Source organism: Balaenoptera musculus, chromosome 3, assembly GCF_009873245.2.
Source record: "Balaenoptera musculus isolate JJ_BM4_2016_0621 chromosome 3, mBalMus1.pri.v3, whole genome shotgun sequence".
Lineage (NCBI taxonomy): Eukaryota > Metazoa > Chordata > Mammalia > Artiodactyla > Balaenopteridae > Balaenoptera > Balaenoptera musculus.
In genome coordinates this window covers 90,159,296-90,174,799 of record NC_045787.1, presented here as the reverse complement: position 1 = coordinate 90,174,799, position 15,504 = coordinate 90,159,296, and the positions used below count along the sequence as shown (strand labels likewise).

General features: G+C 43.2%; 1 protein-coding gene across 1 annotated transcript in view; it reads right to left on the bottom strand.

Annotated features, from left to right (window-relative positions):
• Positions 1-3,567, bottom strand: part of MCC (MCC regulator of WNT signaling pathway) — a 430,148-nt gene extending 426,581 nt beyond the window's left edge. Inside the window, exon 1 of the mRNA XM_036845622.1 lies at positions 3,368-3,567. Within this exon, the coding sequence (XP_036701517.1) occupies positions 3,368-3,543 (176 nt within the window). The 5' untranslated portion in view covers positions 3,544-3,567. The remainder of the gene's footprint in view (positions 1-3,367) is intronic.
• Positions 3,568-15,504: the final 11,937 nt, after the last annotated feature.

The window sequence follows — 15,504 nt, the reverse complement described above, 5'->3', positions numbered from 1 at the left end:
GATTCTGGGTCCCTCTGGCAGGCTGGGAGTTCCAGGGCAGAAGTAGTAACTCCAGGAACCTCCAGCTAGCTAATACCCTTTTTGTCAGTTTGGGGAGGAAGGCTGAGCCAAGGGGATATTTAAGACACAAAGCCCTAACTCTTACCTCCCTGCTTCCTGAAATGATGTACCCTGATATTTCCCCAATGGCCTCAGTCTCTCTTCCACTCATCCTTCCTCCAAATATAACATCTCCAGCTCACTCCTGTTTGAGGATAATGGCTAGGTAAAAGGACTGGAGCCAATACAGTTGACTTTAGGTTAACATGGGGAGTTTTATTATACGTATTGGTTGCTACTTGCCTACCCAATATCCATTTCCCGCTCTTAATAACAGAACTCAGCTTTTGTATAGGAGGCGATGGACCCAATTGGATGATATACTTCCTTAAACTCTACTGCAAGTAGGCATGGTACAGTGATGTAGTTTGACCAACATGAAGTCAATTTAGGGATCTGGGAAAGCTGTGCTTTGATGATACAGGCAGCATTCATTTCAGCTTCCTCTTACACCTTCGCTCCCTAGAACTTGGAGATGAAGTTGGAGACAGAGCAATCATTTTAGGACTGCGACATAACTATGAGGATGAACGCTCCATGTGAAGAATGCAATGCAGAAAGATACAAGGAAGGGGGACATTGATACCATTCTGCAGCTGCTGCCTCAGCGTGGATGGCCCACCTCAAGACTTCTAGGTGTGACAGTCAACACTTATTTGACTGTGATTCTATTATATATAGACAAACTGAAATCCTAAAGGATACAGCTATTTATGATTAGCATAAACTTGACATCTTTAGGAGAATTCAAGGTTTCCAAGGTTTTAAAGCAGAAAGCCCAACTCTCATGTTTAATAAAAGAGAAAATTCACAGCATTCCACACCTTATCTCCCACTATACAGTGGTCAGTAAAGTCATTAAATAGGGGCAGCACAAAGGAGTGACATTGGAAAGGGAGTCATTATTTTCATTAACCCCATTCCTCAAGCATACCAAATAAACATATATTCCAATAAAACTGTGCTTGCTATGTAAACACACTTTTAGACAAGTTCTTTGGTGCCTGCTCTCAATGAGATTGCCACCCCTGAACTCCTCCTATATGGAAATTCTGTCACAGCCTAAAAATAACTTCCAGGGCAACTCTGCCCACAGCTAAAGTTTTGGCTTTGGGTCCACTACTGCCCATGCCTTCCAACTTTCAAGCAGATATATTAAAGTGATGTGGCTCAAGGACGGATAACATTTTTTCCCACGTTTGCCCCAGCAGGTTTCTACCTTCATCTAAAATTCCTTCTTTAACATCATGCCCTCACACTGCTTCACCCTCCAAAACAAAGTTCTCAAACTGTGCTTAAAGAATTCATTATCCTTCAGTGCTCATATAGCCCCCATTCAAAATAATATGAGCATTTACACAGAAAGTGTAGTTCAGGTAAAGCAACATATTGATAGGATTAGTGGGAGGAAAGGAGAGAATTTTGCTAGTTTTCTATATGTACTCTTGCCCATGTGAAATTAAATTCTTTTTTGCATTCTAACATGAAGGATGTAGATAGTTTTTATTATTGCAAATGAGATAACGGCTTTTCAAGTAGAAAAACAACAACAAAAAAACCCTAAACGGGACTTCCCTGGTGGCGCAGTGGTTAAGAATGCGCCTGCCAATGCAAGGGACAGGGGTTCAAGTCCTGGTCCGGGAAGATCCCACATGCCGCAGAGCAACTAAGCCCGTGAGCCACAACTATTGAGCCCGCGAGCCACAACTACCGAAGCCTGCACGCCTAGAGCCCGTGCTCTGCAACAAGAGAAGCCACGGCAATGAGAAGCCCGCGCACCGCAACGAAGAGTAGCCCCCCTGTCTCAGCAACTAGAGAAAGCTCGCGCGCAGCAATGAAGACCCAACGCAGCCAAAAATAAATAAATAAAGTTAAAAAAAACCCAAAACCCTAAACTATAGGATGAAATTTTTTTAACCCAGAACCCAAACAGGGAAAGACTTCCAGATAAAAATCTATATTAGGTCAACTAGAGTTACATATTTTTTTCCATTTCATAACATAACTACTCCATACAGTTTTCTGATATTTTTCTAATGTTTCCCAATGAAACTTCAGAAAAGTAATAAAGTTCAGCTAAGAATTATCATAATTGAGTGAAGTCCCAAATAAATAATTATTTTTTTAACTGTCAAATTCTTTTACATGTCAAACCACCTGTTTCAGAGATTTTTTTTTTTTCTAATTTGGGGGTGGGGAGGGATTCCCCACTCTTTTTTTCTCTAGGTAGGCAAGGACAATCAGCAGGAGGCATCCTGGAATTTTCAGAGTATCTTCAGCATCACCAAGACAAAGGCTAAAGAAAGATGTGGTACACAATTCAGGCTGCCTACGCCTTTGAAGGCAATTCACATTTCGGCGCGTACAGACTTCAGCGCCCGGTGTCGACCTTTCATATAAGCATACCAGAAAACATTACGATTACCTTCTTCACCATCAGTGTCCGATAAGTGATAAAAATTTGGGCAGAAGTAATTATTTTGCCAAGCCCTGCCGCTTGACGTTGCAACACCGCCCCTGTAGGGGAGCTGGAAGCAAGCACAGCGAGGGTTAGGAGTGGTCGCGCAGAGGCGCCCGAGACCCCTCCGGAGGCTCACCTGGTTAGAGCGCGGAGCCGGGCTAGGGCGTAGGGTCTATTTCCAGCCTCACCTGTAAACCCCCAGTGTGCACCTGAGCGCGTCGTTCCCCTCAGGCTAATAGGTTTAAATCAGTACTGAGCGGCAAACTATGCCCATTCTTTGGACTCCGAAGTTGGGAACGCAGGGTCTCTGTGCCACACGAAAGTTTTTCACAGCTTGTTTTCATGGTCAACTCTGTCACTGACAGCGCATCCCTATCCTGGTCCGGCCCCGGGTCTGTCCACCGAGCAACCGGACAAGATCGCTGCCCGGTGGCCCAGCACCTTGACACCCACATCTGCAGGGCAGCCTCTTCTATCGGGAACAAGTGGCCATAACTCGTCTCCCCACAGGCAGGAGCGCTCCGGGCCCCGGGGGAGAACTCGCATCCGAAAGAGATGTCTCCCAATGCCCAGACAAAGACGGCGCTAGGAAAAGTTGGACTAACTGGCACCTCCAGAAGACAAGCAGAGCAGCCCCTCGGCCTCAGTGGCCGAGCTGGCGACGCGCTCTCAGAGTCGCAGGCAACTTTCCGCGTGAGCTTCTGAGCAACTTGCTGGAAGTTGGGGACGAGGGGCCAGAGGAGAGGTCAAGGGCAGCGCCGAGAGGCTGATCGCGCCCCAGCCCGTTTCGCGGACCTCCCCGAGTACCTGCTAATGTAGCCATCGCCGTCGCCGTCGCACGTCTGGAAGAGGCGCCGCATCCTCTCCTCCTCGCCGGTGCTGGACGTGTCGCTGCTGCTGCTGCCGCCGCCGCCGCCGCCGCTGCTGTCGCTGCTGGCGCTCCTGGCGCTCCTGGCGCTCCCCGCCGCCGCCGCCGCCATCATGCGCCCGCTCCCTGCTCGGGAGGCGGAGGACGCGCGGCCGCAGGAGGAATCTGCGAGGCGCACACGCGCTCGCGGCCCCGAACCTGCCTGACGACGGAGCATGCCCAGTAGCCGCCCGGGCGCTCCAGGAGAGGGATTCCAGCTCTCCGGGTTTTGCCCGGCCTGGGAAGATGGGCGCTCTTCAATCGCGGGAGTAGGCACCTTAGGGGAGACGGAGGAAGGGGAGGAGGCTCGTGGAGTCAGGGAACTGAGCTTGGCGACGGGGACGCGAGGGGAGGCCGCCCGGGAAGGGTGTCAGCGTCGTGCATCCGGCTAAGAAGCGGGCTCTCGACACCTGCGGACGCTCCAGGCAGAGGGAGCGTGTTCTCCGGCCAGAACTCTTTTCACTGCCCCAAGTCATGGATTTCTTTTTCAGGAAAAAGATAAACGCTTCCGTTTTTGCAAACTCAAAGCTGGGCTCGTGGTCCTACTCTGCTGGACTGCGCTGGATTCTGTACCCGTAACCCCAGGTAAGACCCGGAATGACTGATCTTTTATGCATTTTTAACACCTAACAAGAAATCTAATCCTCCTTGGGTCTTCCGCACTAGACTGGGAACAGTCTGCGCTCCTACATGGCATTGTGCACATTTGGTCCATTTCTGGAAATGGCTCACCCTCCTGACCTGGCATCACTAGAATTTGCCCCATCAGGTTTAATAATGTCAAGAGGGAATGTAATAAGTCTCATTTGAGCCACACCACAGACACACCTGAAAGATGTCTCTATTATTGTCAACCCTATGATTTAGGAGGTAAAGTAACTACCTCATGGAGTTATCTTGGTGATAAAATAAGATAGTATATAATGCACTTATGACAATGCCTGCCACCTACTAAGTGCTCAATAAACGTTAGCTCTCATTATCTCCAACTTATAAGAAAACTGAGGCACCGGAACTTGTTTAAGGTTTCAAGCTTAGTAAGTGTAAGGGCAGAGGCAAGCCCAGGCAGGCATTCTAACTCCAGGGCAGGAGCCCTTAAACATGGCAGTATCCTTCTACCACAGCAGAAAAGGAACCACAATGAACCAATTTGTGGTTTAGTGAATGACTCACTCTTCTGTCCCAGACTTTCTGCCAGAGGTCTATGAAATCCTGTGGAAGTTTTAAAACATATCTGCAGATTCTTTGGCGCACCTCTCATTAAGAGGTGGGGTCTGTCTCCTCCCCTCCAACCTGCGTGGACCTTTGTGACTGTCTTGATTTCTGAGGCCAGGTTAGAAAAGAAAATACAGATTCCATTTGGCTGTCTCACTTGGGACACGGATCTTTGAAGCCTTGAACTACCTTGGAAAATGTTTGGCTATGCTGAAGCTGCCATGCTGGAGAAACCATGCGGAGAGACCATGTAAAGACAGAAAGAGATGCCCAAGGAGCCTTAGGTGTTTGAGGCTTCCCAGCCCAGGTGCTATACCTGAGTGAGTCAGTGAGTGAGCCTTCAGAGGATGCTAGCCCTAGAAGCTGCAAATGCATGAGAGACCCTGAGCAATAATGGTCTAACTGAGCCCAGCCAACCCCCAGAGATATTAAAAGGATTATTGTTTTAAGTCATAAGTTTTGAGGTGATTTGTCACGCGACAATAGATAACTAGGATACATTCGTATGTTTTGAGACTGTTTGCCAGGTCATGAGGAAGGCGTCTCTGCCCTCTTCTCTCTTGTCTCTACCCCATCCCCCTATTCCTACTTTAGTTCTTTTTAATTTTGTAAGTTCCCAGTATTTCAGAGCACTTAAAATCTTATGATGAATAGTATGCCATCTTAGAAAAGTCTTATCAATATACCCAATAATATTTGCTTAAAAGATGCTGTTAGCAATACAGATATTGCTGTCTACAACTGAACAAGGACTAATGCCCAAGTTTCAATAAATAAATAAATATTTTAAATCTTTATTTTTCAAATTTTTCATAAATAAGATTTTATTATTTTCTGACAATAAACAGCCAGACAGGAGTTGTTACCTTCAAGTTCTCCTAGAAAGTTGATAATTTGGGGGAAAAAAAAGAAAAAAAGCATTCTTATAAATATGCATGGAGAGTCTGGAAACCCAAAAGGTTTTCCAGGATCTGAGTAGATCTCTTCATAACCACACTCCATTTACACAGAAAGTGGAGTGTAAACCTCAACCAATTATATCTCAAAGCAAAGAATGTTTTTCTCCTAAGAGAATATGTGCATGACAGCTCTGGGGATTTAAATTTAAACCATCTTGAATTAAATCTGAACACATAAAAAGTGGATCTTGACAAATTTCCTAAACAACATTTGTTCATGCTTGAGTAACTCAGAAATGGCTGAACAGATGGGTTCAACCTTTCAGAAAAAAAATTTGCTTCTGAGCTAATATGAAGCATATGAAATTTCAGCTGAAAAGGTTACTAGGAGAGGGAGAAATTTCTAAGACATTGAAAATAGAGATGCCATATGAATATAAAGTTGATAAATGTAAAGTAGGAGCTTGGAATGAGAGCAATACCTATAACCATAAATCTAACAGTACTGGTTATGTCATAATTTCAAAGGTTTTATGTATTTATTTGCGATGAGTACATAGCTCAACATTGTTGTCCTTATCCAGTTTTTTTCCTTCTCAGATTCCTCTTGGTTATAATAATACTTCATATTTATGTAAAACATATCAAAATACACTGTATAAATTACAAGATATACTGTCTTCCATGTCTAACGTTGCCAGTTAAAACAACTAAAACAAGTGCATCACTGTGCAAACTTGATTATCTGGTACTTGCGCTTCCAAATTCTGTTTACCTTAACTAGAACTACACGCTAGAGTTGGAATGAGGACCCCTATGGTGCCTTCTCCCAGCCCTTCTCTCTTTCAGGTGTTTTTATGAGCCCAGCTAAGTTCCCATATCCCTCAAGAAGCCTTCCTTCACCTCCCCAGGTCACACTGATCTCCCAGACCCCTCTTAGCTTGAAGCACACATTTTGACAGCAGAATCATGTAGTTTAGTGGTGACTTGCCTCCGCCACCTGGAGTATCAATTATAACAGTGAGGTAGAGTTGAGGGGGCTTGACTATCTTTCACTGAGCCCTTGTCATAGATCAGTAATGGTGTTTAAATACTCTAATGCTACCTAGTGGGGGAAAGTGTTTATCATTCCTATTTATGGGGCAGGGGATGGCAAGTGAGAGGAATTAAATCCAAAAAGTTTAAGTAATGTGACCAAGTGAAGGAGCTGGAATTGAACTCATATCTTCCTGTCAAGCTCATGTTCTTCATATTTACTTCACATTGTCTTAATATCAGGGCCAGTGCAATTCACGTTAGGCATTATACTTTTTGAGTGACACTGAAAAGGGATAACAATGATAAACTTTACTATATTTGTTAGTCATATATTTACAATCATAGGAAGTTAACATGAGCTTTTACAATCTGTCCCAGGTTGGTTTTCTGGGAAGCAGACTCCAAGACAGAGTTTCACATAGAGGATGCTTACTTGGGAGTGCCCTTGGTGCCCCAACATGTGTGGAAAGGAGGTGAAGGGAGCAGCATGGAAAAAGGGAGAAGTCACACTATGATGTAGGCCCCAGAGCAGCCTTGCCTGACCTCACAGAAAGCTCTGGAGCTAAAATGGCCTATATTGGTTCCCTATTACTATTGTAACAAATTATCGCAAACTGACTGGCTTAAAACAGCACTAATATCTTATCTTACAGTTCTGAAGGTCAGAAATTTGAAATGAGGGACTTTCCTGGTGGTCCAGCTGTTAAGCCTCTGTGCTCCCGATGCAGGGGGCCTGGGTTCGATCCCTGGTCAGGGAACTAGATCCCGCATGCTGCAACTAAGACCCAGCACAGCCAAATAGATAAATAAATATTTTTTAAAAACAAAGAAAGAAATCTGAGATGAGTCTCACTGAGCTAAAATCGAAGTGGCAGCAGGGCCATGTTCCTTCTGCAGGCTCTAGCAGAGAGCCCATTTGCTTGCCTTTTCCACCTTATTCTCTTTCTTCACAGCCGGCTCCTCTTATTATGTCCATCATTCACTTAGTCTTCCAAGCCACAAACCCCAGAGTCCTTGCCTCCCTCTGCCCCTCACTTCCCACCTCCTGTGAGCCACCACGTCCTGGTGAATCTACCTCCTTAATATCTCCTCATATTGGTCTCTTTTCTCCATCCCCATTACCACAGCTTTTAAAGAGGCTCCTATTATGTCTTTCAAATAATCTGGCCCTCCAACCCATTCTCAGTGCTATAGCCCAAGTCCTCAGTATAAAATGAAAATGTCATCAGGTCCCTCCAGGCTTAAACTGTACCTCATTGGCTCACCTTTGCCCTCAGGATAAAATCCTGCCTGCCAGCGAAACCTTCCAGGCCTTCCATGATCTGACCCCTTCTCTCCTGCTTCTTCCCTTGCCCCTGTGCTCCAGTGCAAGCCATGTTGACTTTTATTTTTCCTACATAAGCTATCCTCCCTTATGCTTATATGCCACTGCAGGAGTCTCATACTTTCAAACCAGAAATGAATGAAGGAGGTGGGGAGTTCATACACCCACTCTAGCATCTTGGAAGGAACAAGACATCCAGGGACAACATGGGTAGTGGCAGTTACGAAGAGAAGAAAGCAGGCTGAGAGGCCTAGAGATCTGTGATTAATAAGGAAATAAGAGTGGGATTTAGAAGGCTGAGCACCTTTGTGGGTTTCTCCAAGAGGAAAAGCAAGGGAAATGTCTGGAGGAGAAAGAGAAATGTCACGACTGACAGAGCTGACGGAACCATGAACCCCTGGGACTTCCTGATCCCCACAGCTCTCCAGGAGGCATTGGGCTATGACATTTTACCTATCTTCTCAGGCCCTTTCCTCTCTAATTAACAATGAAATTAATAATGGCTAGTATTTACTGAGAATTTAATATGCACCAATCATTTTTCTTAAGTGCTTTAAACAATGTCTTATTTAATTCTTACATCAACCTTAAGAGGCAGGTGGTTTTGTTCCCATTTTACAGATGAGGGCACCGAAAAACATATGTCAAATGGCATGAAATAACTTTCCACAGTAGCACAGCTAGAAAAAGGAATAATTTTCTCATCTATCCGCCTAGACTCAAGATCTAGAGAAAGTTGACATCTCTTAGCCAGCCTATCTCTTTTATCTGTGGGTAAGGACTTTGTTTTCATGGTAGTTTTTTTAATTGTAAGATAATTATCTTATGATTTATCATAAATGTATTAAATTTTATTTCCTTTGTTTAATGATTGCCATGTGCATACAATGAACTTTCTCCTTGAGAAAAAGTGGAGTGTGATGATTATCTTTGTTAGATTATTGTTTTCTCCTTTAAGCAGATACACAGAGTGAGAAATGGTTAATCGTGGCAGTTTGGGCTTTCTTAACTGAATTGAATTTAATGCAAGGTTAATTCAATCAACTGATTCAGTGGCCTTGTAGAGGCATGACCTTTTCCATGAGAGAACTAGAGATACAATTTATTAATGACATCATTCCAAAGCTCTATGTGTATAAACAAAAATCTTAAACGTGGAGGATACTCAAAAATGTGAGACACCATGAACCAGACTTAGTAGCATGTATTCATGCCAACGCTTTACTGGCATCAGAGCCCAATGTCACATCAAATTAATAAGATGTCATAAAAACAGAGGAGGTTTTAGCATCTAAATGTGTACCTTTCTTCCCCCATACCAAAGATATTTAGGAGGAAATATTTTAAAAACCAATATAAATAACAAGCCTCTAACAAACACAGCACCAATCAGAGTCTCAGATTTAAAAGTGCTGAAAAAACATCTTACATATTCTTCCCTTGAGAGCCCATCTTCTCATATGTATTTCTCATGCAACTGTTTTTCAGTCTAGCATATATATTGCATCAATCTCCATGTGAACAAATCAGATAATTGTATTAAAAATACACTGTAATTGATATAAATGAAGCAGTAGAAGAATGGAAGCTGTGAGGAAGAGATATTTGAAAACAGAAGCCCATATTTTAAGAAATATGGTTTGTCTCAAAAGACCTCATTCTCTTTGTAGTTTGAAAAAATCCTTATGTTCTAGCCTGAGCAAAATTAATTTGGATGCACTTTATTGTGAGACTTGTATGTGATGTTATTTCCTTGTCATCTGGTGGTCTGGACATAACCGACTTTCTGAGACCTGGCAACTAATAATTTTTAGAAACACATTAACTCTTTCATGTGATGGGACCCAATTAGTAACCTACTGGTGCTGTGGACAAAATGCTACTCTAGTGGCCAACAGGAACTGTTGGTCCAGAATTGCCTAAATTAAGTCTCAGGACTAGAATAATGCCCTTGCTTGATATAAAAATAACAACCATATAATATTTCATATTTTTTGTGCCTATTGAAACCCAAGGTAATAATCAGGCTGTGTCTGGTAGACAACATACTAAGAAAAAGAATGTTGGCATGGCATCTTCAGCCATCTGGGTGGCTCAATAGGGTTACTGCTCAGAGCTGACTAGAAATTGTCTGGTAGATTTAATCAAAATAGACACCAGTTCTGGATAATTCAGACCAAAAGAATAACGTTTCCTCTTACTAGAGAGTCTTGAAGAGGGAATTTGAGATCAATGCGAACCATGTCTTCAATGCTTCCCTTCGCTGTGTGAAGGCGAAATCTTGGCCTGCGTAGGATCACTGATGGGGCCATGTGAGGGGCAGTGTTTTCGCTGATGGACAATTGGGAGCCATTTGGATACTCAAATTCCTTTTCCAAAAGTAACCATCATAACACCCATGAAGGTTCTTTTTGGTGTTACCATCCCTGAGTGTCACTAACAGAGAAAATGGAAAACTTAGTAACAAAACTGAGAATTTGGATAAAATTATCCAGTCTTTGAACTGGACTCAAACTGAGTGGTAGCGTGTCCTGTTAGAATTCTCATCACTCAACCTAAGGACACAAACTATTCAAATTAACAAAAAACAAAACAAAAAAACAAGTCATATGTGGTAAATAGGTGAGGGAAAGTAAGTGCATTTATTGATGTAATTAGCCAGTTTGATGGAAAGGTCAGTCAGTGAAAACAGTCGGAATAGCCTGTATGAATTGGTAAGACTTAGTTTAGCAAATATTTATTCTGCATTTCCAACCATGTGATCATGACAGTACTGATGGAATAAGATACCGTCCCTGCTTCAAATATCTCAAATATATAAATCAATACTTGCAGTTCAGTTCCATATACTGGTGATGGATGCATGAAGAAGAATCAGAATTTCTATAGATTTTGAAGTAAAAAATTAGGGATGGGGGAAAGAAAGAGAATCAGGAGACGTGTTATATTTTTAGTGACAAAAAAGTGGAATTTAAAACTAAGTGACCAGGAATTCCCTGGCAGTCCAGTGGTTAGAACTCCTGGGTTCAATCCCTGTTTGGGGAACTAAGATACCGCAAAGCCATGTGGCGTGGCCAAAAATTAAAAAAAAATTTTTAATTAAAAAAATAGGGACTTCCCTGGTGGCTCAGTGGTTAAGAATCCGTCTGCCAATGCAGGGGACACGGGTTTGATCCCTGGTCCGGGAAGATCCCACATGCCGTGGAGCAACTAAGCCCATGAGCCACAACTTCTGAGCCTGTGCTCTAGAGCCCGCGAGCCACAACTACTGAGCCCACGTGCCACAACTACTGAAGCCCGCATGCCTAGAGCCCGTGCTCCGCAACAAGAGAAGCCACTGCAATGAGAAGCCTGCGCATCGCAACAAAGAGTAGCCCCTGCTTGCCACAACTAGAGAAAGCCCGCGTGCAGCAACGAAGACCCAACGCAGCCAAAAAATAAATAAAATTAATTAATTAATTTAAATAAAAATAAGTGACCAAATGGTCTTAAGGTTCCCCTCAGCTTGGCAACTTTAGAAAGGCTTGCTTCTGACTCTAGGCCCTGACCTCCCTTTTCTTAGAGCAATTCTTTAGAAAACTTGTAATTGTAAATTTTTTCTCTGCCCTTTGAGATGTAAACCTTCTTAAAAGCGGCTTGCCAGTTTTACAACCCAAGACTGTATTTCTCAATGACCTGGGAACCATTCCTTTGAAATGTAATCATCAAGGAATATGGCACCCCCATACCCACTCTCTATGGGAGGGAGAAGCCTAACTTCTATGGCACCAATTGGCAAACACATGGCCTAATCACAGAGAAAACCATTTACATAATCAGAAATAACTCAATGTGCTGGACACATCCCATTGATAAGCCTCCTAAAGTCCCCAAGTACTCTTCCACTAGCTCATTTTGCTCTTAAAAATCCCTCCTGCCCTTTGTTTCAGTGGAGTTGAGTTAAGATTTGGTTCTGGATCTTCTCCTCAATTGCCGTAGCTTTGAATTAGGTCTTCCTTGCCTGTTTAACTTTGCTGCAATTTTGCTCCAACAACACAAAGTCAACAAGTAGACAAGAAAGGAGGACCTCTCCAGGCAGAGAGCAAAGCATTGGTCAGGGCCTGGAAGCATCATATTCTGCTATGTATATGGGGAGATCTACCCGTATTTGCTACATAAGTGAGGCTACAGTCCCCTCTGCCCACACTCCACTTTATGTACACATGTATCTGAGAATTTTCCATCTCCACCCCATCAGCAGTGCCAGGACACAGTTAGGTGCATTTCTGAGAATCCCACCTAATATCTTCTCTCCCTCCCAGCCTGGAGGAATCTCATCCAAGACCTACATCTTCAGTCCTCTCCTGTTACTATTTCCCTCTGCTCCCTCCATACAATCCCCTAGCTGAGTGGGTTTGAATACAAACCACCCTGCCTTAGTCCTCTCCTGGGGCAAGGGGGGAGTTTGGCTAACTGTCTGAACACGGCATAAAGAAAATGGAAAACTGAGGCAGAAAACATAAATTGATAACTGAACAAAATTTACCAGACCAAGTCCAACCTCCTCTGTTAAGCAGTCTTGAGTCCCAAACTGATTTAAAAGCCACACTTCTGTGGTCCCAAAGCCCCACCTACCCAGCTAATGGGGTCTCAGCTCTGGGGCACTCCCGCATTGAGTCCAGAGGTACAGAATTCTCTTCAGTCTGTTTCCTCTTCAGATCTGCGACTAGAACTCTCCAATATTCACTCAGTCTTTTTTATCTTTCGATGAAAAGGTCCTAAGAGGTCTACTAGTGTAGTTCTGCCATTTTATACAAAGGAAACTAAGGCCCAGGGAACCGTGAGCACAAACCTACATGCATGAAGCTCGTCAATCACACAGTCTGGGTTGGCACCCAGAACTCCTAACTGTCTGTTTAGGGCTTGCCCCCTCTACTGCACCCTGAGCTACTGAGCTCCTGTAGGCAAATTGCTAGATCCTTCTAGATTTCAGATTCCTTATCTGCAAAATGGGGTAACAGTAACTACTTTACAGGGTTATTATGAAGAGAAATGAAATGCCTAAGCACTTTGGTGCAGTCTGACAGTTTGTGTTCCATAAACACTAGATCTCTAGCCAGTTCTTGTCTTTCCTTTCTCATAGCATTTATCACACTGCGCTGATATCATTTATCTATGTCTCTATATCAGTTCATTACAAGCTCCTTTGCTGCAAGTTCCTTCGGGTATTTATTTGATTTCACCCAGTATGGTTGCCTAATAAATGTCTGTAAAAGAAATGAAATAACAAAGTCCTTTAAAAGAAGTGTAAAAACAGCTGCAGGTTTTGTGGGCACCAAAACTGTTTACAAGTAACCCCCTGAGGGAGGAGGTAATGGGAAGGTTTAGTCCAATGTGCACTGATTTTCTGTTTGCAATGATGAAGAACTTCTGGAAATGGGTAGTGGTGATGGTTGCACAATTTGTGAATATACTTAATGCCACTGAATTGTGTATTTAAAAATGGTAAATTTTATGTTTTTTGATGTTTTTACCACAGTAATAATAACGAATCCTCCTGAGAAGTGGCATCTGTAGAGAACATTTATAGAATTGCAGGAGAATGGAGTCTATGTTTAGACCAATTGGAGACTTGACCTGGATCTGGAAGTTACTCCCCAGCAAAAGGAGGATGGGATGTGATTCTCTCCGAGCTCCACACGTGTGGCAGACAGAAGCAGCAGCCAGAACCACACAGACATTCCTCCCGCTGGTGCAGAGAGGAGATGTTCCTTGGCAAGAAGTGACTGCTGGGGAATTCCCTGGCAGCCCGGTGTTTAGGACTCGGCGCTTTCACTTCCGTGGGCCTGGGTTCGATCCCTGGCTGGGGAACTAAGATCCTGTAAGCTGCGCGGCATGACAAAAAGAAAAAAAAAGACTGGTGGCAGTTATCTTGGGGAGAATATATTCAAGAACTTTAAATACAGTGGACAATCCCATATTTTAAATCTGAATGTTTAGGACCTGCAGATACAGAGACTAAGAAAATTTTGTATTTTCATATTACAGCACTGACTCCTAGGGACTGAGACCTTCCCTTGAACCTGGACGGGTTGCTCATATGAGTCACTGGCAGCCTCCCCAGCATTAAACCTCATTTCTGTCTCCATCTTCTTGCTGGATGCCCGTGCCCTATCATGTCAGACCACAGCATTGCTCTCGCCTATGGAACAGTTAAGCCAGAGGGAGCTTGCAGGTTAAGAAGCCTTCCCCTATTATTAGGCAGCAAGTGATGGAAAAATCAAGATTCCTCATGTCCAGAGTGCACAGGTTAGGCAAGCAGTGCTTCTGATAGAACACGACCTTTGCCAGGCTTCTCGTCAGGGTGTGCAGCCAAGCTAGGGAGGTCCCTAAAATACTAACTCCTCTGAACAAGCCCCCTGGTCTCAAAGAGGAAGAGTTCTGACTCCTGGTTCCCTTTCTCTCCTTCTTCCCTATTTGAGGAGGGAGCAATTAGAAATCATGCAAGTAAATGTGAAATATGGAACATTTCTTTAAATTATGAATGTTTTTTGTAGTTGATTTTAAAAATCATGACTAGTCTTTTATCGCCACCTCGTGGCAAAAATTGGGCTTTGCAATGGACATTTAATTTTCAATCAGCTCTAAATTCTAGCTTTATTTGCTGCCTAAATACTGCTTGGAGACAGCATATGAGAAATCTTAAATTAACTAAGGAGACTAAATATTAGAAATTCAAATATAGGGGTTATTTCAGAATGCTTTCTAAGCCCTTAAATTTCCAGGTTTACCAAAAGGACACATATGACTGAGACTTGGTTCTAAGGTTGTGATGATAATAAAAACAATCATTGTAATAATATAGCTAACATCTATTGAGTGCTTACTATGTTCCAAAAAACATTCTAATACTTTTCAGTACTACTTATTTACCCCATAGCAACTCTGTGAGGTAAGTTCTCTTTTATACAATTTTTAAAAGAGAAAACTGAGATAAAGTGAGTTAAAAATTTCCCCCAAGATCAACCACCCATTAACAAGGTAAAGCCAAGATTTAAAACCCAACAGTCTAGTTCCAGAACCTAAGCATAGGGTCAACATGTACATTAGTACCGTGGAATCAAAATTCTCCCCACTAATCTAATGCTCGCTTATCCTTTAACTGGAACGTGGTTAAGTGTCAAATGTATGGGAAAGACAGAAGTGCCATAGGAATTCACAGATAGAACTTGACAAAAGCATTTCTCAGAGAAATTTCAGAGACAGCAGGAACTTGACTTCAAACTTTGGTGTGAAGTAGAAAGGTACAGAGGAGGAAGCATGGCCCAAGTAAGAAGGGACAGCAATGGAGGAAGGGAGGGAGGGTGGGTGCCGGGAACAGGACCAGGTAAATGAAGCAGAGAACAGGAGGACTTGCAGGGGAAGAGAGGAAAGTCAGAAAGGTCAGTCTGGGCCATATTGTTCGTGGAGGATCTTAACATCAGATTAAGAAGTTAGATCTTTAGCCCGGTAGTTATAGAGAATTATTGCAAGTATGGATAATATGGATTGCGTTTGTAATTTTTTAAAAGCTAGATATGCC